General features: G+C 36.7%; 1 protein-coding gene across 1 annotated transcript in view; it reads right to left on the bottom strand.

The window, feature by feature from the left end:
- The window catches only part of LOC150092178 (BMP and activin membrane-bound inhibitor homolog), a 53,709-nt gene extending 34,174 nt beyond the window's left edge, over window positions 1–19,535 (bottom strand). The window contains exon 1 of the mRNA XM_090415243.1: window positions 19,414–19,535. Within this exon, the coding sequence (XP_090271369.1) occupies window positions 19,414–19,486 (73 nt within the window). The 5' untranslated portion in view covers window positions 19,487–19,535. The remainder of the gene's footprint in view (window positions 1–19,413) is intronic.
- Between the last annotated feature and the right edge of the window lie 5,184 nt (window positions 19,536–24,719).

Below are 24,719 nucleotides of genomic sequence, written 5' to 3'. Positions count from 1 at the left end.
GTGCATATGAAGAAGATAAGAAACGCAAACAAGAAGAGAATGCTGTGACAAAGAAGCTAACTGCAAAAGAACTTGAGCTACTTTTCAATCACATTGAGTATGCTAAGGAAATTTGTTTGATGCTGATCTTGATATGGAACGAAACTTCAAAGTCCTCAGAAATCTTGATAAAGCGATCGCCAGCTATCGCAAATTGCGTGACAAGATGAAAGAGTCGAGCACGATTCGAACATCTTTACTTAATTGTGTTGTAAATTAAAAAGTAGCTCAAATGTTTAGACATTAAATAAAAAGTTTAAGCAATTGATTTTATTAACTTTGATTTTATCTTCTAATATAGCTTATACTGTTTTTTTTTTTTTTGCAAATTTACGCTAACTGATGGATGAATTATAATTATTCCTATTATTTATTGTATTCGCTTAGCGCACATTGATGGATTAATTAATCGTTAAGTGAGGTTTTCCTGTAATTTTTAATAAAATAAAAATCAATCTTCCTCACACATATTATACTTCCGCTAGCAAACTTGTATTACATGAGGATCGATATTTGCAAAGCGCATGCCCAGTTTAGTACAATAAACCCGCATATTACGTGTATCATAATCTCATTTTCCAAGGTATTTTTGAATGTCCAATGAAACCATTGCAACCTGCACTGGTTTTCATTACGTCTAATTAGTGTGGTGCAAATACTGTTACCATGGTGACATATTCAAGTGGACATCCGGTTGAGATGATGCTAATCAAGTTGGTGAATAAGATCCTTTAAAATATAATTATTCTACCAGTAGACGATGCTTCTTACCTTCCAATGACAAGGGACGGACAACTCCCCCCCCCCTCTTCAAGCTGACATTCCCTCACCTGGGTAATTTTTTTTTCTGGTTAATTTATTGTGTTGGCTCAATCAGAACTGAGTGATTTACATTCTAAATGACACGTATTGCTATTTGAATCCGTTCACAAACTTCTCAACCGTAGAAAAGGTCGCGACAACGTAAACGACTTCGGCAAAGTGTTTTCTGCCTCATCCATCAACTGTTGGGCGCCGAACGTGTAAAATACTGAAGGTCAACGTCGGTAATGAAGTCATTTTAATGAATACCGCGACACTAACACCTTGTTGTTCTCCTTTTTTTCCTTCCACTTGCTGACAACTTGTGTAAGAAGTAACCTTGGGGGTTAGCGGCTGAAAACTGCACTAGGTAGAGACACTCCGCTTTGATTTACGGTGGCAACAAACATATACAATGTCACAAGATTATCAGGAAATGGTGCGGATTAATTTCTCTCCGGTAATCTTAGCCGCACCTTCTTAGAAGGGTGCGCACATTACGTATAACAGATTTTTTATCTTGTCTGATTGCACGACATTTCAATGGATGTTGGTTTAAATGTATTACTATTATATTATGCATCTAATTTAATTATTAAATATTATTTTTGTTAGCTGTGCCGCATTAGAAAAAGATAATACACAAATTCAATAAATGTTTGATATATCAGTATGGAATACGCTAACACGTGCTTAACAATTTTGATTTGTGCGAATCACACATTGTTAGCACGCGGCTGCACATTACTAGATCACAGCATGTGACGTCATAATGACAAGCAAATCTTCTCTTATTATAGTTCGCCAACTAATTTTATTGAATTGGATTATACAAAATTCTCGCGATTAATAATTAAATACTTCATGGGTATTTCGGTAGCACCTCGATCAATTTATGCACTGTTATAAAACCTCCCATTGCGTCATGGAGACATTAATATTGAATGATTAAAAATATAATGAAAAAAAATGGAACATGGGTGCTCCCTTCCTGTGCTATCGTTATTATTGCAGACACGAACCTTGCCTGTAGCAGCAGGCGATTAGCCCGACACAGTTTATAGGAATAAGGCTATGGTGATATCCTTGCATTGGAATCACATGCAGATGACTGTTTGTTGTTTAAATCTAATAAACAAAACGGATGCCATTAGACCTGTGCGTTAATTGCTGTTGATGTAGAGGGCGTGATCAAAATCCTGTATCAAGTTAGGCATCTAGACGGAGAAAAAAAAATAGGAGGGGAAAAATATTTTTTTTTTTTTTTTTACATAAGTCGAACGTATTTTAATATCATAAGGGTCCTATTAGCTACCAAAATTGGAAGTTTAGTATTCCTTGAAAGTCGTTTCAGACCTGTTACTGCTCGTGAGAGTTGAACTTCCCGGTGTGGATGTGTCACTTGCGGCAGCTATGCGAGGAATTCGTAGCAGATGGAATGTTAATGTCATCTGTCCTATTATTATCATACCACTAGTCCTGGTATACGAGGCCTGCTGGAAGATCTGTCCCATCGTACAAACTGAAGCAATCTTAGTTACAGTTGATTGTTCGGGGGGAGGGGTGCTCATTTGCCGACGGGTCAAACGTGACGGGATGCTACCTGTAGTTATCTCGAAAAACGGGACATTGGACACCGAGCTTCTGGTGTACGTGTTTCCAATAATATGAACTACGTAGGTACTGATTTCTGACTTATAAAAATTGACGCATCTAACTAATATTTATATAAAAATAAGATAATAATGAAATAGAAATTTAAAGCGAATATATTCAAGAATTTTTATTTTTAATTTTATTTTACGATAGACACAGAATTTCAGATACATAATTTGGTTTTAAATAAAATCTTAATTGTGAATGTTTTATTGCAATATAAATAGAAAATTTAGAGTAGAAGGCATTACAAATGAAAGTAGCAATTAATCTGATGCACAAAATCATAGATGTTAACATATGTGCGTATAACTCCTAAATAAACCCAGGGCAAGCTTTCGGACTCTTAACTAAAATTGAATAATTTCTGTAACAATCGAGTATAAAAAATCAACAATGAAAACAGGCAGGAATATGAAAAGAAAAATATCAAATGCATTCTGAATAGAGAACTATCGAACAATTAAAATATTTCAGCCATTTAGGCACAATAATAGAACAAACAAAGCCGATAAGGTTGGCAACCAAATGGATGAATTTAAATAGAATAAGAGAGAAATTAGTCAAAACACTAAATTAGCGATACAAAACACTGTTGAAACCAAGGGATTTCAGAGATGGGTTAGGAATAAAAACTGATCAGTGAATAGAGACTCGGACTATGGCACTTTTTGATATTTTAAGTAATTAACCAGGTGGTATCAAAATACGGTATTGTATAAAAAATTGAGATCTTGGGAAGAAACTTAGCATTTAGAAATTCTCGAGCAGGGCTAATCTAAGGTGGTATCGTCACTTATACTGAACAAAAGTAAGTTTCTCGGAATATTTTTAAGTCTGAAATACTTAAAAATGTTTTTATAACAAACACTTTGAAGATAATTGTTGACAAATTATCTTTAAATAACTCCCCCTGATGAGGAACTTATCTATGTGGTGTTTAAATAAAAAAAAAAAAGGTTATGAGAAGTACAGTTAAAATTGATGATGATTTAAGCAATACATAAGATAAATTAGTTTAGTAAAAATATGTGAACATTAAATAGAATTAATTTATGAATTATGTCACATTATTATTGTTTTAAAATTTTTACAATCCTCCTTACTAATAAACACCATAAGCTTTTTTATATATTGAACTATTTAAGAACAAAAACAAGAACATACGTAGGTGGGGATTGATTCATTCAATCCAATACCCTTGGAGGGTAATGGATGGCAATGCTGTAGCCAATGAAGTTCTAACTAAGGCTCGGTTATTGCTGTTACCCTCCTACCACGATCAGAGCTTTAATACGTCGACCGGGGGTTGCAGAAATTTTTGACATCGATCGTGAGATGAGGTGTTTAATACCCTTGGAGGGTAATGGATGGCAATGCTGTAGCCAACGAAGTTCTGAGGCTCGGCTATTGCTGTTACCCTCTTGTCATGATCAGAGCTTTAATAGCCCAATAACACCTTATCCCTACAGATAACGGGGAAGATGAAAAGCATTCTTGCTTCGCCCATTTAAGCCAGTCCTTATAAGGATACGTTTTGTTCGTTTCTATACCAGCGTGTGATATTTTTGGATAAAGAAGCAATATGGTACTTCCCATTACATTTTTCGCCTGATAAAAATGTAAAACAAGCATTCAAGATGAGCTACATCTTTTTTGAACTAAGGAAAATGCAATCGTCGAATCCTATTCCCCCTTCTTCATTTTTTTTTTTTTAATACAGAAATCTGTTCATAGAAGAACATTCCTAAACAGCCGGATGTCTTGAAGTTCACCCCTACATTAGGAAATGTTTTTCTTTCCACACACTATTAACGACATCGCGGCATTTACAACCGTCCATTTTCTGTTCGGAAGAACCCAATACGGACTAGCAAAATGCATGTGGCTCGTTCTTTAACTAGCAGTTTCCTCGGAATGTCGGATACGGGGTGTCTTTTTGGCCTTGTTGAGGGAAAGAGCAGAGTGATAGGTGAGGAGAGACATATTGGTCATTATACGTCCATTACGGACCACCTCTGTACCCTACGACTTGCTCCCGGCGGCAATAAATCGTACATCTGGACAGAAACGTAATAGATACCTTCTGTGTGGTTCGAGTCACGAGCGTATGAAATGCACACCGTATCCAAAACAGGTAAAACATACAAAAACTGTCTGAATAAACAAGCAGACAGATCGCGTGGTAAATTTCTGAAATATTCATTTATATACAAGACAAGAACACACGAAGCTTACAAAGTATATTCCAATGGGTTAATATTAGATTAACCACCTTTTCTAACAATAAATTAAGGCATTTGAAGCCTTAATTTATTATTGAAGCCTTTAATTAATAAATTGCCAATAAATTGAAGCCTTTGGCTTTTCATATAATTAATAATAAATTAAGGTTTAGGGAAAATAATTGGTCATGAATAATTACTAAAAGAAATGGCCAAAAGGCTTCATTTCGGCGATGCAAAATTACATGAGCAAAGTGGAGCCAACATTTCAAAACTGAATGTTTGTAGAAGAGTCTCTGAAGAGAACCAACCAGTTCGAAACAGCTGTCAGCCCAGTGAAACACCTTTATCAAATGCACTAATAAAAGGCGAATATGTGGACACTTGGACAGCGCCCATGTCTTTTAAGTAGTGTAAGCTAAAGCAACTCGGGGATGACGAGGATTGTATTCTCGTAAGCTGTCAGGTCAGTGTGTTGAGACACTGACAAACCCATAAAAGTTAGCAAAAAAAAAAAAAAACTAGTAATTAAAATTTTAAATATTTATACAAATTTAAATACGTCATGAAATCTTCCGAAAATTGTATAGATCTGGCATCACCGCACAGACCGTTGGATTTTGCAATGGATTATCAGCAGTCGAAGAGTTATTGTTTTGTAAACCAATAGAAAGAAGAACCAGAGCACCTGAATTGTTTAAAACATTGGAGGATTTTATATGCAAGGCAAACATACACTGAAAATGTGTTGGAATTTGTACTGATGGTGCTCGAGTTATGTCTGGAAGGTTAAAAAGTTTACAAACCCTTGTGAGAGGACCCCCCCCCCCCCACGTAATGTATTTGGCCACATTGCATAATTCATTGAGATTCTCTTGCTGCAAATGAAATGAGTCCTGGTCTAAACATTGCGTTAACTACAATTATAACTGTGGTCAGTAGCGCACTCAGGATTTAATCTTAGGGGGATCTTAGAGGAGTTGAGTAGACGATTTGAGAATACACACTACCTATGACTGAGCATCTGCAATGATCGCTAATTCATAAGTAGTATGGAAATAGAAGACACAACATAAATAAAAAAAAAAAAAAAAAATCATTTTAATCAGGAAAAGATTTTTGGAAAATTTTTCTAGTATTTTTTCCTTTTTCTTTGAGGGGAGCCAGGGTCCCCTTCCCCCGTCTGGGTGTGCCACTGACCGTGGTGAATTATATAAAAATGAGACCCTTAAAATCAAGACTGTTTTCTGAACTTTGAAAAGACATGGCTGGAACGGAACATTCAGCGTTACTGTTTTACTGTGAGACAAGATGGTTATCACGGGGGAAAAGTTTACAACCTGTATGCGAATTAAGGGACGGAATAGATCTTCTTGGAAGAGGAAAATCAGAGAAGTTTAGAGACCACTTATTTGTGACGAAATTGAGCTACTTGGACATATTCGAGAAACGAAATATATTAAACCTGCAACTCCAAGGAAAAAATACACATATCTTAGAGTTGAGTGACCAAGTTAATGCTTTTTGTAAAAAACAAAACAAAACTAGAGTTCTGGAACAAAAAGGTAACGCAATAAAAATTAGAAATCTTTGGATTTATCAACACCTACAAGGCAGAAGAGCAACACAAAGTTTTATTTGTAACTATTGAAAATTATTTAACAATGTTGACGAAGAATTTTAGAAACTATTTTATAACCGACGGCAACATAATGGCGATGTACGAGTGGGTTAGAAACCCATTTCAAATTACCCCTGACGGCTTCTCAATTGAAGAAGTGGAACAAGTCATAGACTTCATGTCAAGCAGCGAAATCAAAAGACAATTTGTCTAAATCACTGTTTGAATTTTGGGCCGGTGTTGACGATGAATTTTCTGCACTAAAGTCAACAGCTTTATTCAATGCAGTGGATTTTATACATTTTATTTTCAGAGTGTATTTTAGGTTTTTGTGCCAATAACTACTTTCATTAAATGCTTTTGTTTCAATCAAGTAGTTTTTCATTTGATTTCCACTTTCTTCGCGTCCCCCCCCCCCCCAAAGGGAAGGCGCCCCATAGGTTGAGAATCACTGCTTAAAGTGAAACTATAATTATCACGATTGATTATTGTTAAAATGTTTTAAAATTTGTGCTTGTATTGAGAACATACCAGATAAACAATACCAACCGGCTCCACGATGTCTTCAATATGTGAAAAATGAAACAAGTCAAAATCCCCCATCACCCGAATATACTCGTAACCATTTTAACATGAAGCTTCTCTATTCAAGTGAGATTTGATTCTGGATAATCAACGATCTTGCTAAGCAAGGCCCGCAAAGTTTTCGCCAGGAAACGAGGACAGTGGTGAAAAATCAGAACTGAAGATGGCACCAACAGAAAGGGAATCGAACCAACGGAAGAACTAGAGGAGTATCACGTGATCATGTTAGTGTGGGATGAACAAAACAAACTAATGAGTATAATAACAGCGATCGTGGGAAGGAAAGTAGCGATAGCGTTCAACGAAGATAAACGTCTTGATTGTAAGGCAATTTCAAGTAGTTCGTGCGTGTTATATTGATGAACAATATAACACGTATGATTTTTAGGCAGGTTCCTAATAAACTGGCTACTGAATGTTTAAGAGACAGCGCTCTCATCTTAAATCCGTTACATAATCATTCGCCAAAGTAGGCAGTGAAAACTTCCGGTTTAGTAGGAAGCATCCGATTTCAATAGTAATTTTGCGTTCTACAGAACGGGTTCATCTATCAGAATGTGTTTTATTCTCTTCCTGCGTAGTCAGTTGAGGAGACAAGAAGGTCATCCTTGACTAGAGTCTGTTTCTTTGATGACAAAACAACTGAGAAAGCCAAAAGATTTTTTTCCTTTTGTGTACGTCAAAAGTTATTGTTGTTTTTTGGGGTCTCAAAGCCAAAAGGGATTATGTTAGCTCAGTGCAGAATAAAAACGATTTTATTCAATGAATAAAGTCTTCAGACTAAGTGGCTTAGTTGTAACCCCGGTGATTATGAATAAAAAAAAAAAAATTAAAGGATGGCCTTGTGACACAATTAACAGAAAATTCAATTGAGTTGCCACACCATGATTAATTGTTCATTTACATTAGCAAAACTTTTAACCTCAGCACGCGAGGCTTTCACAGGGCTCGTGGCTGAGCTTAGCGACTTTATTGTGACATGTCAGAACCTGTATCACTAGGAGGTACAATTTATGATGTTGCTTGCTGGGTGGCGTCGGTGGTGAAAGCAAGTAGACAATAATGGTCTTTGCGTCACTAGCGAGCGCCAGTATGGCTCGCTCAAATGCTACGGAAACGATTGTAGCATTTTATTTTCTTGGCTCCGCATTATTTCTTGTTCTTTTAGAACTTAAGATGTTTACCTCCGTTGGTCAGAGTGATGAGTTGAAAAGGGTAGATTAGTAACGGCCTTCGAAGGTTAGAGCAAGAAGCCCAGCCACAAATATTGTAGTATGTGCTTGGAGAGACAAAAAGGATTATTTATTACCCGCCTTCCACAATAACATACTTGACAAGCAACACTCTTAAGGCCATAAAGAATATTATTTTATTTTTAGCTAATTATAAATTGATTGTATTTGGCTAACTGGTAACAATTGCGTGTAACTCGGTCAAGCTGGCGCATGCCCATTGTTATCAGGAAGCAGCAATGAGGACTCGCTGTATCGTAGCAAGTTAATTATTAGTTTAATTTTATATTTGAGTACGAATATGCTCCTATAAAACCCCTTTTAAAAGACTATATAACCTACTGAAGACATTAGTATCCCATCTCATAGTGATCAGCTATAGTGCTTGTAATCCAGGATCCAGAAATATCGGAATCCCGTTTTTAAGGGGATCATACATTAGTAGCTATGATTCAAATGTCCACGTTCAGGGGCGCCACTAGTACTTTGATACTACATTCACCTTCGATATTAATAGCAACAGAAAATCGTCGTTGTAAACAGGATATTTTTCGTGAGCGAATTTGTGCGATGAAAGGAAATTGAGTAAGAAAAACAGAAGAGTGAAATAATTGATGAACCAGACAGTAATAAAAAGTGACATTTAGAATCCAGGCTTTAAGAGCTGAAAGCGAGGGTGCGGGTGGTGGGCTTATCGCTTCCGTGATATGACATGACCTAACTTATGCTACCTTTGCCTGCTATCCGCATTTCTTTTCACCCTTTGTGGCGTCATAATCATTACCTACCCCCTCCCCCACATACACACACTTTTTTCCTTACAAGTTCTTAACTTGTTACTGTCTTCTCGAGTAGCATAATTAATGGGGGGGAGGGGCGTGCCTCTGCTTCCTCATTACCATGGCAACAACGTCGATGTCCGTGTTTATAGTTGGCGGAACGAAAACTTTGTGGCAAGGTTAACCGCTTAGGTTATTCCTGGGCTTAGAATACTGGCGTCGGGCCGAGTGAAAGATCCAACAACCCACCCTTAACCACCGTCCCCCCCCCCCCCAGTTTGACACCAGGAAAGTTTTTGAGGATCTCAGCGACACCGAAGTGATGGCTGGCTTTGCGTGTGACAGGTATACGACCGTCGGCGTCTGACTGCTTCGAGTGCATGATGACATGGCACGTTCGCGAGTCTTGTGTGGCACGTGGGTGAAGATGGGAAGGTGGCGATATGAAATTATGGACATTGTTGCTATTTTGGAAGGCGTGCTTGTAAGTGCACGACATGCGGTCGCAGAGAGGAGAAATGTTTTAGGTTCGTAGTGGGTTGGGGGTGCGGCTCTCTCACTCAGTGAGAACTAATTAGATCCCTCGTGTTACTGCATATTTAAATCCGAGGCTCCACTCCAATATATAAAAAAAGTGCTATAAATGTCCGAGTGTTTCTTGTAATACTGTGTAAGACTACTCCACTAACTTCTATTCGAGACTGCAAGGTAATGGGGGGGAGAAGATAAATTACGTCTAGAACTGGTTAATTTTAATTAAATCGAGATTTCTACAAAAAGCACTTTTTGGTATTGGTTACATGTTTCTGTAGTTAACAAAAAACGTGTGGTGAGATCATGGGGTCAATAGCTACTGGTTCACCAAGTATCGTGGATGAAGCCAGAGGTGGAAAGAGCGATCTCACAAGAAGGGAACAACTATTGTATACAAAACATCACGGTTAAGGGAATTTGAGGTATTAATATCTATAAAAATTATTGAGTAAAAATAAATAAATAAAAATTAAAAACGGGGGTATTTCTGAGTTAATGAGGGCAATAATTAGCATTTTTTTTTGTGAATAAGTGAATACTGAGAGCAGTAGTCACCTCCTAGAAACGGAGTTCACTTCTTGAAACCCAACTACTATACCCATTTCTCTCTCTCTCTCTCACACACACACACACACACTCCAGAAGGGGTGAATGAGAAATAAAAATACACACAAGGACGACTGGGATATTCATGAATCTGCAAATAGGTGTTGTAATCTGTTAAATAACTCACCCCAAAGCGAGGTCTTCGTGCTATACTTAGCCTGCCTGGTAACACACTCCACTCCGATGGAGGGTGGGTTACGAAGACACCGCTTTCCCCTCTCGCTCGACATAAAAATTGGGTCTACTTGTTAGACGGAAGTTGATAATATTTCATCAATCACACGTGCCAATATTCCACACGCTTTACTGAGACCTCGACGCCAGGCACCGTGTCGCCTATGAATGCGATGATACACAAAGTTCAAGGACAGGTGCGTTCTCTTGCTTATTTATTGCGTGTCATTTTTTTAGGGGGAGGGGACAGAAATAAAACGAAAGGGTTAAAGAGAAGAAATGGTACCCATCTAGCAGTCAGATGGTGTCGACTGTATCCGGTTCCTAATCCCATCCTTTAAAACTGAAATTCGAATATCAACTGGTTGTGTTGTCTAACATCATATTTTAAAGGAAAATATTCCCTTATTTTCCTCAAAATATCAGTATAGACACAGGGAGGGTCTGTATGTCTCTAAATAAAAAAATTACAAACAATTCGCAGAAGACTTTGGTCGTAAAAAACAATGCAACAGTGTTTGACTGAACAAAGCAGCCAAACCCTGTTGGCTCAGTTTCAAAGACGCAGAAGATAGAACATCAACAATGGTTCAACAGTACCGAAGCTACCAGAAATTTATTTGGCAAGTACGGTTATTCATGTCCAGAATACAAGGCAGAAACTCGATCTATTAACAAATAGGTCAAGCTAAGATATCACGTGTTATATCAGGACACCCGCCTAATTATGTTCTAGTGTATCTTCATTGCTAATTGGCATAATGCTGACAATTGGAATGCCATTTAATAGATTGATTATAAAGGATAAATATTTTCATTTTATTTGTCCCAATTCGATAACATCAGTTTACATCCCTTCCATATGATCTGCACTTATCTTTAGCTTCTCATAACAGCTGAGATGTGTATATATACACGTGACACCCCCCTCCCCCAATGTTTGAAGAGCAACAATGTTATCGATAAAGACAAATTGAGTTCGTTATAAATATGTATTCCGAACATAAATAACGGCACTTGTTTAGTCTAATATACACACAGACTTTGATCGTAGGTCACTGGTGGAAAATAACACTATTGAACGAAGCAAGGGGTCAAATGTGGTAATTAAGATTACTGCCTCTGATATCAGAGTCAGCCATTTTGGGTTCATCTATCAACTTTGATTTATGTTTCACAAAAATTGACCCGATGGTTGGCATTCGGTCGACTTAATGTATAATTACCTCCTTTTGAACCCAATAATAATCTTTTCTTACCCTGATAAGATCATTTTTGAGCAAACTCAGATAATATAAACAAAAAAAGCTACTGAACTTTTGAAGAAGGGCGTTTATTATGATAACTGATAGTTTGTTAAAAAGATTCTTGCTATACAAGTGAATAGGAAAGCGTAATGCTTCTATTGGCCTAACACTTTAAAAAAATTACTCGTGCCGTTTGCACGCAAAGAATTAAATTGCTGCTGACTCGACAATTAAACTGTTACTTTCTAACAATGAAAATTATTGCACGAGCTTTTTTCTTCTTTTTTGCCATGTTCAATCTAAACAATGAAATCAGTGCACGCTTCGACTTCTCTCTATATTATTTAATGCGTGACGTCACGAAGAGCGTGCTGTGATTAATTGTGATGATTCCGTTTAGGAATACTGTTGAGGTTGGGCGAATGAGTGATGACTTAAGTCATTCTGAAACGAGAAGAAAGATGAAAAAAAAAAAAAAGTAATTTTAGTTGACGTGTCTTCGGGTACTTCAACACCGGAGAAAGATATTTGTGATGCAAACAAAATATATTATTATTTACATAATTAAAAAAGATCAGACTTAAAATACCCTGCAGTTTTAATGGAAAACGGAATTGCTGTTCAGTCCATGTTTATAACATGAAAAAAAAAATATATATTTATATATATAAATAATGTGTTAAAATGATCACGTTCATTGCTTTTTATAAGAAGCGAATGCAGCACACTCCAGCCGTTTCATGCAAAAATGACAGAAGGAAGCACAAACGCTATCGATTTTAGGCACGCGCGCCGACTTCTCACTACTTAGTATGCCGCGACGGAAAAACCGTTTCCGTGCTGGCGTCATTTGAGGGGGGGGGGGCTTCCCGTAACGCATTAATCAGACTGACTGACTTATTACAGAACTTATTCGATTTCCATTTTATCCGCGGTGCAATGGCGGACTGACCCGTGACGAAGAAGGGCTCGAAGTTAGCATCGGAAGTCGGAGCCTTGAGCTGAGGAAGAGCGATCAAGTCAGACACGCCATTCATGCGATCGGTGTGCTTCTAGGAAGCCGCAACATGCTCGCTACAGAATTTGCCCTTGAACACCCCACTAGAAAATCAGCTCGCTTCTTGTTCAACCATCTCACGTTGTCCAATAGTTCACTCCTACGGTTGGAAAGGCCGCAGGGATGTACTCGTATACCCTGTTTCATTGCTGTGTTAATGACCGCCAGGTTATCGGAAGACGTTGAAGAAAGAATTGGGGGGGGGGGGAGAATAAGTCATACGGTAAGGAAAAATAGATGTTTACGAATTGAAGGAAGAAGATAAAGGTGGAGTAGACTGGAAAAAAGAAAAGGATGCGATGGGAATGTAAAAGAGATACACTAAGAAAAATCTGATATGCAAAATTACGTCCTTTCATTTGTCATTGATAGTGAGAACTGCTGGTCCCATGAGAGCGCGTCGAATCCTGAACTTTTTTGTTTATGAGAATCAATAGCAATCTCTCTGGATGTGGACGAGACAGATGTATACACGCCATAACTCGTTTCATCCACTTCCTGTTTGTAATAATCGCTTATGTCTAAATTCATTCTGGAACTTGATGCAATTGCTTTTCTTGCCAACTCCTGTATTTTTTTTTTTTTTTTTTTTTAGTTATCAAGCGGAGGCCATCTGCAGCATTCCGATGACCTCCTGAACTCTATGAATTTATTTTGTAATTCAGTTCTTTTGGGATCAAATTAGTTTGTCATTTTCATTATCCAGAAGTGTTCTCTCCTGTTTGAAGAAGGTTACGAGAGGGAGCCCGAGGATCACTACGGACATTTTTATCAATATTAGCGATCTACTCATTACTTTTATCTGGTTTTGTTCGATTTACATTCGTTTACAATTTAGGATTTCTTCCGTGCTAGAACTGCAAAATTCAGTTGAACTTTTAAGCTTCTAATAAACCAGAACCAGTTTTCCGTACGAATTTTTTAAGGTCGTATAATCCAGTCACAAATAGGGAAGCGGCAAGATGACAAGTGGGCTATTCCATCATCTTTTGACAGCTAAGAAATAAAACTCCGAAGTCACCTTTAAAATACGCCCGTAGCGGTTTAGTAAGAACACCTCAGGGCACATATAAGGATTTAGTGGTGAAACAATAAGCTACTGAATACGAGGTTATGTTCATCCGGAAAACCTGGATATAATTTTGCGGCAAACATCATAGTAAACCCGTCTAGACAAACCCATAGAAGTTGGTGAGATTAGAATTTTTTTTAAAGAAAAAAGCAGTGGGGTTGACAGAGGTTATTTAAGTACAGCAGAAACCCTATCGCTAACTCTTGACATCCCCCCCCCCCCCCACCTCATCCAAGAGTCCTTTTCGGTAAGCTAATTAAGCTCCAACCTCTATTAAGGAAATGACTGATAAATATCCCGACATTCACCACGCCAAACTTCATAAATTGCCTTTAAAATAATTATTTAGAGCTATGTCCTGACTATCCCCCCCCCGAACAAAACATGTTTTTATTTAACCTAATCTTACAGAGTACCGAAGTCATTCAAATAACACGTTTTGCTTATGTTGAAAGTGGGTACTTCTGGAATTGCCAACGTCTGCTTTGAAAATAGGTTTGTTTACATTTAATTCTAGTAGCAGCTATGACACACTATCATTGTTTGAATAATGATCATTGAAGCATGGTTAATTCTTCTAATGTGTTATATGCAATGCAAGAGCACACACGGCCGTGTTACCACTATTAAAACATCGCGAGTTTTACTTTTAAAAAAATCAAGTAGAACCACCCCTTACAGCGATACTGGCTTGCTTGCACGCGATGAAGCGTTCATTTTGCTACGTGTTACGGAAACAAGGTCGATATTGACCAATTATTTGCTCTAATAGTTATATGCTCGAAGGTATCAAAATATCCGGGTGATTCTGAAGTGCGTTGAACCTCCAAAACTGAGAATTTATTTTAACTGTACCATAAGCTAACAATGATAGCAAGCTTGGTAGAATGAGACCCAATCCAAACAGCTGGTAATATCCTTGTTAATCATATCAGGAGTTGAACACTGACAATAACTCTCAAAGGGTTTTTATGTCGTACTTATTCTTGAAGTTATTGTGCTGGTTGTCATAACATACAAGAACAAATTGGAATGGATGCAAGCTGTTCATTGAAATTCAAACCAAGAAGAGTTTGGCAGATTAATGACCATTAGCCGACGCAGAACATCAGCCGTCGTCATACTATCGAACACCTGGCGACTCTAGCTTCGTGATACTATAGAGGGCGCACTTTTTTCTCTCAGAGGTCATCTTTTGTGTAAGTCCAGCAAAGGAGAAGGTGACCTTTGAGTATCACCGATTGCGTATCTAACTTAAACCTCTTAAGCTGATTTATAATCTTTCTAATCGGCTTCTACAGATGTCTTTTTGATTTAAAAAAGTGTAATTTGAAGGGGAAATCCGAGATATGAATATTGTGAAAAGATCACAGAATTCTTATTTACATTTATTGCTTGTTCATATTTAAAGCCAGTTTTAGGATTAAGATTAGGATTATTGAACAATCATCATCATGGCTATCAAGGATTTAGGCCTAGAGTGGCCTGTTCCGGCCTTAGAAGTCATCGTTGAATCTCTTAAGAGGACGTCCTGGTTTTCTTTTTTCCAAGTGGTTTGTAATTTAAGGCTTGTTTTGGTAATCTTTCTGTTTTCATTTTTTCAACGTGTTCTATCCATTTATGTTTATATTTTTTAATTTTTTTCTATTAATGATTCCTGTTTTAATTCTTTCGTAATTTCTTCATTTCTTTTGTGATCAAATAGAGTATACTTTGCAGTTTTTCTCATAAACTTCATTTTTGCTGTTATTAATCTTTTTGTTTTATTGTCCAGATTTCGCTTCCATACATTAAGACTTGTAGGGCTAATGTATTGTATACTTTTAGCCTGGTTTGTTTTTGAACTAGGTTTGGTTTAAATATAGAGTTAATCACACCTGTTATTTTTTAAATATTTCGCAAGCTTTAGGTTTATATCTTTTCATATGTAATCATACAAGTTATATGAATTCATCTGTTCTAAAATCTTGTTATCTATTGCTATTTTAGTTCTTACTAGATCTTCTCCTTTAAAGGCCCCCGATTTTTTTTTTTCTGTTGATATTATCCTTCAGTAATCTTTGGTTATGCTCATTTAAATTTAAAACAGCTTTCTGTAAGTTATCTTCACAATTTGTAATTATTATTTGATCATCATCAACAAAAAAAAAAAAAAAAAGGAGAGTGTTTAAGTTCACAGTAGGAGAAAGTTTAATACCTTGATGGAAATTTTTATTCCATTTAGGTAAATATTAAAACGAGTTGCTGAAAGGGGACATCCCTGTCTGACTCCTTGGTTTGTCTTTCTCGTATATGATAGCTCGCGATTTAATTTATTGAACAATAGAACGCACATATTATATGATGTGCTACAATCCACACTGTCTGTGCATCCCTTACCAAAACACATTCCTAGAACTGTCTCCATAGAATAACTAACTATAAAGGTTATTAATAATAAAAGGTGTATTCATAAAAACGTGCTTATATGGTTCACTGTTTATTTTCATTCCTTCAATATTAATTCTTTGTTCGACATAGGAATTTATTTTATGTTTGTAAAATGTCTGATGGTAGACAAATTTTATCACAGCTTTCTGGATTGGTCCTAACTGTATAATATAATATGGCCTATTACCAGTGTTAATTAACGAAAACGCATTGTTTTCATGACATTCTTATAAGAATGTTACTGTAATAGAAAAAAAAAGGTGTATTCGCAAAACTTATTAAACAACTTAATATTACTTTAATCCTTAAATATTTGAAAGCGATTATATTTAGAATTATAATTGCTTCTAAATTTCTAAAATAATTTATAATTTTTTTATTCTGTAAGTGATATCAAATTCTTTTTGTAAACTTTGAAAACACAATCACACATAGCAACGAAGTCTAAATTCATCTTGATAAGTTTCCAAGGAGTCAAGTCGCGTACTGTATTTGCAGTGGGCTTGAGATAGCAAGCTTAGCAGGTTCATAATTATTCAAATGTTAAAAGTGTAGATAAAAATTAAGCAGGGACCTCTTTCTCTCTCGTTGTTTGTTTCGTAATGTGTACTCAGGATCCGGCGTGTTCAGGAAGTGAAGTAGGTGGAGGTCACGCAAACAACGCTATCTTAAGGGAGCGTGTTACACGGCTGCGACTCTGTAAACATTCAGATAGAGAACAGACTGCAGTATCTGCGTAAAACCGAAGCCATATGCTTGAAGAAGAATTTTCTCGGTCAGTTAAGGAAGCGATCGCAAGATTATCTTTTGATTGATGATGAGCGGTGGGTGCTTTGTCAAGATAAACAGCCGAAATATGAATAATTGCAAAGAGGGAATTTCAAAGGAAGAAGACATCTATTCGTACTGTTAATACAAAACGTAAAGAAAAGTTTAATACAGGATTCCATTTCTTATTTTTATCAGGTAAAACCTACATTAGTTTTCATATTCAACGTGTGATGGCGCCACTATCGATTTTAAAATGAAAACTTGTTAAAAATACATGCCAATGTTTATTTAGTAGTTAAAATTAAATATTATATAGAAAATATAAAATTAAACGTGATAATTGATTTATTAAAATGATTTATATTAAAAATTTAAAGTGCTTACTGAACAGTGAGTAAAATTCTGTGTTAAATTATTCAGGAAAAGAATTATTGGTCAACTTTCTTCTCGAACTTTTACGGGAAAGCATATCTTGGGTTAATTTAAGATAATGAGTTCGGTACTTAAGAAGATGTCCTAATAAGGTACCGGTAAAGTGACTTTCAAGAGTCCTTTAGATCTTCGGGGAAAGTATATTGCACCGTTTATGTAAACACATCCTTCCTTTACTTCTAAAGTCGGTCTGTGGTATAAAGTCCATTGATTGCCAGCATCCAAGAATAAAAGAACTTGAATAATTTGTGGGTGCCATGCACGACTAACTTATAGTTTATCGAAAGGTCACTGGGAACACGATGTTTATATTCTGAAGAGTTTTATGATGTCAATTTGTATACCGAAAGGGCTCCAATTCCAGTGGAATTCCGCCCTTTACAGAAAATTCCCAAGGGAAGAGAGGGTGACTAAACTTGGCTTCCTGTCATTCCACTTCTTTTAGTTTAAACAGCGAAAGAGAATAATTTTCCTGTTTATATAAGTCCTATTTGACCTTTTATCAAGCTTATGGAGGTCATTCAACTGTTTCGATGCGCGTAAAAAATTTTCGATTTATATAAACATACTATAAATTTTAGTTTGTTCCGATTTCTAGTATTGGTCTTCTGCTGGCTAATCTAACCATTTCCGCTACGCATTAAAAAAAAAAAAAAAAAACGAACAGTAGTGCCCTCTATCAATGAGCATTAACTTCTTGATACGAGAAGGTGAAAACAAAAAATTTTGCAGCAACTGATACAATATGTTCATGGCGCAGTTTAAACTGTACCGACGAATATACCACAATCACGTGATCCTCTCATCTACGATTTTGTCAACGCTCACGTGCTGATATCAATAATTAAAATAAGAATATAAGTGCAGTTTTCTCGGAAATGGCGAGACAAAAACGATGCAATAAAGGCAACATTAAAAGGTGTGGCAAACTGCAAAGTTGATTATTTTGGACGTGGTGATATGTTAAAAAAATATAAAAGAAATAATAGAAACTTAGCATAAATAACATTTGTCTTAAATACATCAATTCTAAGAGAGATATTAATTATTATCCTAAGATTTCTTTAATTTTTAACACATTGAAAATTCAATTTAACATACGATTCTTTTATAAAGTTTTCTATTGGAGGTTCATGTGCTGGGACCTTGAGATGTGGTGATCAATACCCTTGGAGGGTAATGGATGGCAATGCTGTAGCCAATGAAGTTCTAACTGAGGCTCGGCTATTGCTGTTACTCTCCTGCCATGATCAGAGCTTTAATTGCTCAATAACACCTTATCCCTACACTGTCCTCTACAGATAACGGGGAATATGAAAAGCATTCTTGCTTCGCCCCTTTAACCCAGTCCTTATAAGGACTATAAGGTTCATTGTGCTATTTAATGTTTATCTTGTATTCATTATGAGATTGTAAGGTTTCTTTATAGTCTTCTACTTTAAATTTGTTACTTATTATATTATACAAATAAATAATTTTAGTTAAAAGTTTAATAATTAATATTAAACTTTTTTTATTTAATATTAATATTTATTAATATTAATAAATTAATTATCGAATTGCAAAAAACAGTTTGCAATTCGATAAATGCAAACTGTTATCGAATTTATACGATAACAGACGGAATACACGTTGTTGCTTCTGCTCAGTCTCATCGAATTACTTAATTTATAAAACAAAACTGTTTTTTTTTCCCTCTTTTATAGAAAAGCAATGCAATTGTATGATTCCACTGCTCAATCCGAACTATAGAAATTAAAAATTGATGGGTGGTCCGGATCTGTTGCTTTGATGTGGTACACGTGCTCTACAGCAGCTGATCTACTACAGGTTGAACATTTTAGTACAATATCTCAAACAGGATCGGTATCCTTACCCTCATCCGCTGTTTTTTTTTTTTTTTTTTTTAACGCTTGAATACTTTGATGGTTTCAGAAGGTAAAATAAAATAAAAACAGCCCCCATGTTTCTCAGGTACACACACACACACACGGTGTCAGCGAACTCTTTGCACGCATCTACAAACAATCCCCTACGGCTGCACGAGTTGCTTCTGTTCTGCGACGACCCGAGCAAGGTCGATTTGAATAAGACATTTTAAAAAAAGGAAGAAAAATAAAAAGAGTATTCGTTACTTAAGAAAGCCACCTACCATTAATCCCCGCGTACACGACGACCAAGAGACAAAAGACAACCACGCTCGGTGTCCGAAAACCCTTCATCATTTCTTCCAGTCGTTCTTTCGGACTGCTAATACTCCACACACGGCATCGTGCTAACTTACTAACTGTTGCACTCTGTCGCTCGCGTGGAATTGTAAAACTCCCATGATGCTTCGCGCGCAGCTCTAGGGAATGCCGCTGTGATTGGTTGATTGATTAGCACACCGAAGTGCAAGCCGAGGTGTTTACGGAGCACCGCCTTTTCCCTATTGGTTCAATGACAACATTTTTTGTCCCCTTTCTCCCCCGTAGTTCTGCTGTCGGAAGGACGGTAGATTTTGCGGGTAATTACCGCGGAAAACGTGCGATGACTTTCCTCCCTCCTCTGGTGTGCCACTTAGGCTTCACAAGGTGCCGCGACGACGAGGCTCCTGCATGCGTTCTTCCAGCTGTGGCTGTGCGCCACCAGAAAAGCTTTTAAAAAAACTTTACCTCACAGCTAGAAGAGCGTGTAATTAGTTGGACGTAAAGGTCATGAGCAAGGAAATTTTACATCCTCGTCCAGGTAAACAGAATTAAACTCCTATTCAAGCACCGTTGGATCATCAAAGATAGACTAGTGGCTCGCTTGTAAACAACTGATTCAACAATAATCACACATAGTGATCAGTTAATTTTATAAAATTTAATGTATTACTTAAGTAAAATGTGATAAGTTTAATTATAAATGATGGCAATAATTAGTATATCAAATATTTTGGAATTTCTGAGTTACACCATTATTTTTTATTGATACAATTTTTAATAATAGTCAGATGCCCTTGCTTTATTCATTCAATGAAACAGACTTCTCCAAACATAGGAGACCCAAGGCCATCCTACTTCCAAATGAAGATCTTTAAATTGCACCACTCAGGCAGAGCTCTTAGCTCATAAACTTTTCCTCACACAGTAATCTTATCAGATAGCAGGGATTATAAAAGCATTTTGCTTCACCCTTATAGTCAGCAATGTCTTGTCTCTTGTCTCTTTATTCATTCATTTACAAACGGACCAAATCTCACACATGCATATGTTATATATATTATGTATCAAAATTAAAATTATTAAATGACTGAAAACCAAGGTTTTGAGTTAAACTTTATTAATACACACAACTAGTTTCGTCTGAAAACAGACTTCGTCAAGTGCAAGCGAAAAGAACAAAAAATATCAGAGAGAACCTTACAAGTACTGGATTTCTACATAGCAGAACGTATTACTCATCCCACGAAAGTAAGCTCATCCGGGTTACAACATAATTACATCTTTCAATATCGCATTTGGAAATCATTTTGTGACTTCTGTAATAGGGCCTCCATAGGTGAGTGGGTTCGCACTTGCTCCGTGGTGGAATACCTAGATTCATTACCTGTTGTAGAGAAGGGTCAAGGCTAACCCTTCACACCCCAAAATAGTAAAAGAGAGAAACTCGCCGTATATCACACATAACTAAAGCATTCTTCGGAATGATCTGACTTAAATCTTTTGCACCAACAGCCCTAACGACACTTGAACACATAATTACCAGGGTTTTTAAATTATAATCAACTTCTCAGCGAATGCAGTTTCTCTGGAAAAGTACGTTTATTGGAGGAACTTTACAATTATAAACCTTGAGAAAAGGGGCGTTTCTCAATAGCATTGCTATATAAAATGGTCCATATCCAAATCCATAATTAGGTTTTGTTTTGCATACTTTTTTTTTTGTTTCCCATTGTTTGAGTAATAGTTTACCACTAAAAATCGTTCTGTGGAAACCAAACTTGACTTCACTCTGTAAATTGGCATCTCACATACCAAATTTCATTTAAATGTGTCCAGCTAGCTAGAGTCCAGGAATGAATGCCCTACGATCATACAAAACTAACTGTGCAATCACAGGATCAATTATAAGAGATCATTCTATTGACAGTACCCTACAGAATTCGAAAACGGAAGACTTGCAGAAAAAATAAACTCCAACTTTTGGTTTAGAAGGAGAAATAAGGTTCTATTTGTTATCCACCACTTCACTGTTGTTCACAAACCATGCAATTGCTTGTGTGTTTGGGAGGTTGCTCAACCATAAAGAGGCACTGCAACCTATTGTCAGCGCAAACTAAAGGTCTTCCACCAGGAGCTGACTGGATCCATATGCTTATCTCCAAATCCAGTAGCTCATCTCTTTCCAGTGGCAATTCTTGCAAAGCATTGATTTCTGGTCACTGATCGCTGTCTTTTCATCGGAATTCTTGTTGTCAAGTCCTTCCTGTTGTTTCCTGGAAGAATCTTAGAACTCTGTCTTTATTAAGACGTCTTCTTTAAGGAATGTCCTCATCTATATCGTGGACCTGCACCGCACTAAATCAGTGTGACAAAGTTTAAATAAAACCTCTATTAGAGCTTACCATAATCTCTTTTTCAGGTAATCTTGGAAGTAAAGAAGTATACTACGGGCCGTACCGCTTCCGAAGGTAGTCGGATATTAGTTCGTTGTTACTATGGCAACAGTGAAGCGGCGGTCGTCGGAGACCACGTGATAGATAATTGTATTTTCCAAAAATAAGTTCCCTGTAACAATTTAATGGTATGGAACATATAATTCAAAATAATTACATACAAAGTACCATACGATATGATAACGTAAAAAATGTAAGGAACTATTTTATGCAGCGTAAGCCTATAGTACGAATGGTAAGAAAAGCCGGAAATGTAGCTTATTCCGCTACTTCCAAGATAACCTGAAATTAAAATATTTTATATAAAAATTAAGATGAAATAATTCGCAATTATGAACTGCAATCCCTGACAATGTTTGCGATAAAAAAAACTGTTTATTACATCTATTTATATATTTATTCGTGGAAATAAATAAAATTATTTCTGTAAACGATTGTACACAAGCAAATGTTAGGACTTTTACAAGTGAATCCCACAACCGTAAGATTTCATTTATTAACTGGTTTATTACGGAGGCCATTTTATTTCTACAATTTGCTGAAACGGTAAGCATCATTCAGTGCGCATTTTTTACGCTAACAAACTGTTTTATACACAAGTAATCATCCTAAACGAGGGGCAATGCGTTTACTTGTTTTTCTTTTTATCTTTCTGGTCGAAGTAGCTGTTCCGGATCCAGTTTAATCCGGTTCTGTTGTCGTCCGTGTGACATCATTCACGCTCTAACTGTAAGATGTCTAAAGCCATGAGTAATGTTCCTAAGTTACTTTTTTTTTCTTTAACCTCCTATAACCACTTTCGACAACCTCAAACGAATTGCTATTTCCGTCAGCTGTTTGCGCAACACAAGCAAAGAACAAACATCCTCGTCACGCCAGGTATCGATCGGGGCAGCGTTTATGCTTATTGTGCCAATTTCAAATGGTTTATCAGCACGCACACACACACACACACACACACACACACACAAACATTTCTTATGCGCGCGTATAAATGTATATATATAAACGGGTTTTCCTTGTTTCTATGCGGGAAAATGGTGTGGATTACACTCGCGTAGGACTAAAGACATATGATATGCAGATGAGACATCTCCAAATCACTTGGAATTTGATTGAGCAATCTTTCTAAATGTGGAATTCAGTTAATGGAATGCAAAAAAGAAACATATCAAAATGATTTCCTTCCGGAACCTACTTGAGATCTTCGTTCGCCTAATCACCTCATCTTTCAGTAAAAAACCAGCACAAATACTAATCCTGTTAGGCCTAAAAGCTATTCTCCATTAAATCTAAATTAAAATTATGGCATGAAATGTTACAACGAAATTTGTGTCTTCGATATCTATACGTCAGCTATTATTTAAAATAGCTAATATTTCAAATAATCTCGATGTAAGAAAATTTACAAACTGCAGGGTAAAAATTGACAAGATTTTAGGTTAATACATAGTAAAAGGGCTGTCAACAATTCGTTATGAATTAACCGCAGTAGGATTAACTGATGCAGTTGTGAATATCAACATTTCTTAGTAATTTCCTTTTCGAATATCTTTCATTAATTAAGCAAAAAAATTAACTCACTAATCCTAAACAAAAATACTGTAACATTAATTTTAAAAAGAAGCCTGAATTTAGTTTCACATTCCTTTATGAATAAAATAAATAAAAAATCCTTTTACTTATCTACCTTTTATAGATTAAAGAGATCGCCACTAATAAACTTTCACCACAATTTGTGTATGTGTTGTTCAACAAGCTGCAGCATACGAGCCAACGGACATATTTAAATATAGAAGACCAAAAACTATATTAGCCTCCTATAGCGATACATAATCTCCATGCCCATTCAGGGCGAGCAAACTGCTCGTAAATTTTACCCTCACTGTAACCACAACAGATAGTGGGGAATATGAAAAGCATTTTGCTTCACCCTTAAAGAATAATTGTCAATTATGTATGTGTTGATCATCCTCGATTCTTCGTATTTTATTCGTTTGATTTTCTGTGAAGACTGCCTGACTGTGGCTCTCGGGTAGGAAGATGGTCGTGTCGTTGATCTCTTCAACTTCGTCCTCTATATCTTCGGATTCTTCTGGTTGTGTGTACAGGTTTAGGAAACCTGGCCATTCCGTATCAAATTTTTTAAGCAATAATTTAAACAGTTTTAGTGCTTGCTCTTTGTTTAGATGCTCTAGAAGATCATTAATGTTATCCATGTCTGTTTTATTCGTTGTTATATCCAGTAGGTGGTGATTGGGGAATTGCTTATGATCGCAATTAGAATGGAAAACGAAACACCCTCACCAACAGTGCCGGAAAAAAGGAAAAAGGTCCCCCCGGTAATTCTCCGTGAAAAGGAAAAATGGACCACAGTTGCAAGAAACCTGAGAGAACATCAAATTGGATACTCCTGGGCCAGAAACACCGACGAAGGAGTAAAAATTCAACCAACAACAGTCACAGACTATAGAGGGATAACAAAAATGATGGATAACAACAAACTGCAGTATCACACCTTCGCACTAAGCAGCGAAAGAAATCTAAAGGTTGTACTGCGAGGTGTCACCGAAGGCATTACCTCTGAGGAGATCGCGGCAGACCTTACCCTGCAGGGCTTAACACCAATCAAAGTCAGCCGGATGTACAGATCCGATGCCATTAGTATTGGTCGAGATCCAGAACACACAAAGACGAATTTATGACGTAACTGCGGTCTGCGGATTTAAGATAATAACAGAACCACTCAGGAAAAGGACATTAGAAGGGCAATGCCATCGTTGCCAAAAGTTTGGCCATGCCCAAAGACTGTGTAA

This window comes from Typopeltis vanoorti, unplaced genomic scaffold, assembly GCF_054136105.1.
Source record: "Typopeltis vanoorti isolate ZY-2024b unplaced genomic scaffold, IOZ_Tvanoo_1.0 HiC_scaffold_24, whole genome shotgun sequence".
Lineage (NCBI taxonomy): Eukaryota > Metazoa > Arthropoda > Arachnida > Uropygi > Thelyphonidae > Typopeltis > Typopeltis vanoorti.
Note: the sequence above shows the minus strand (reverse complement) of the source record. Positions and strands in the feature narration are given on the sequence as shown.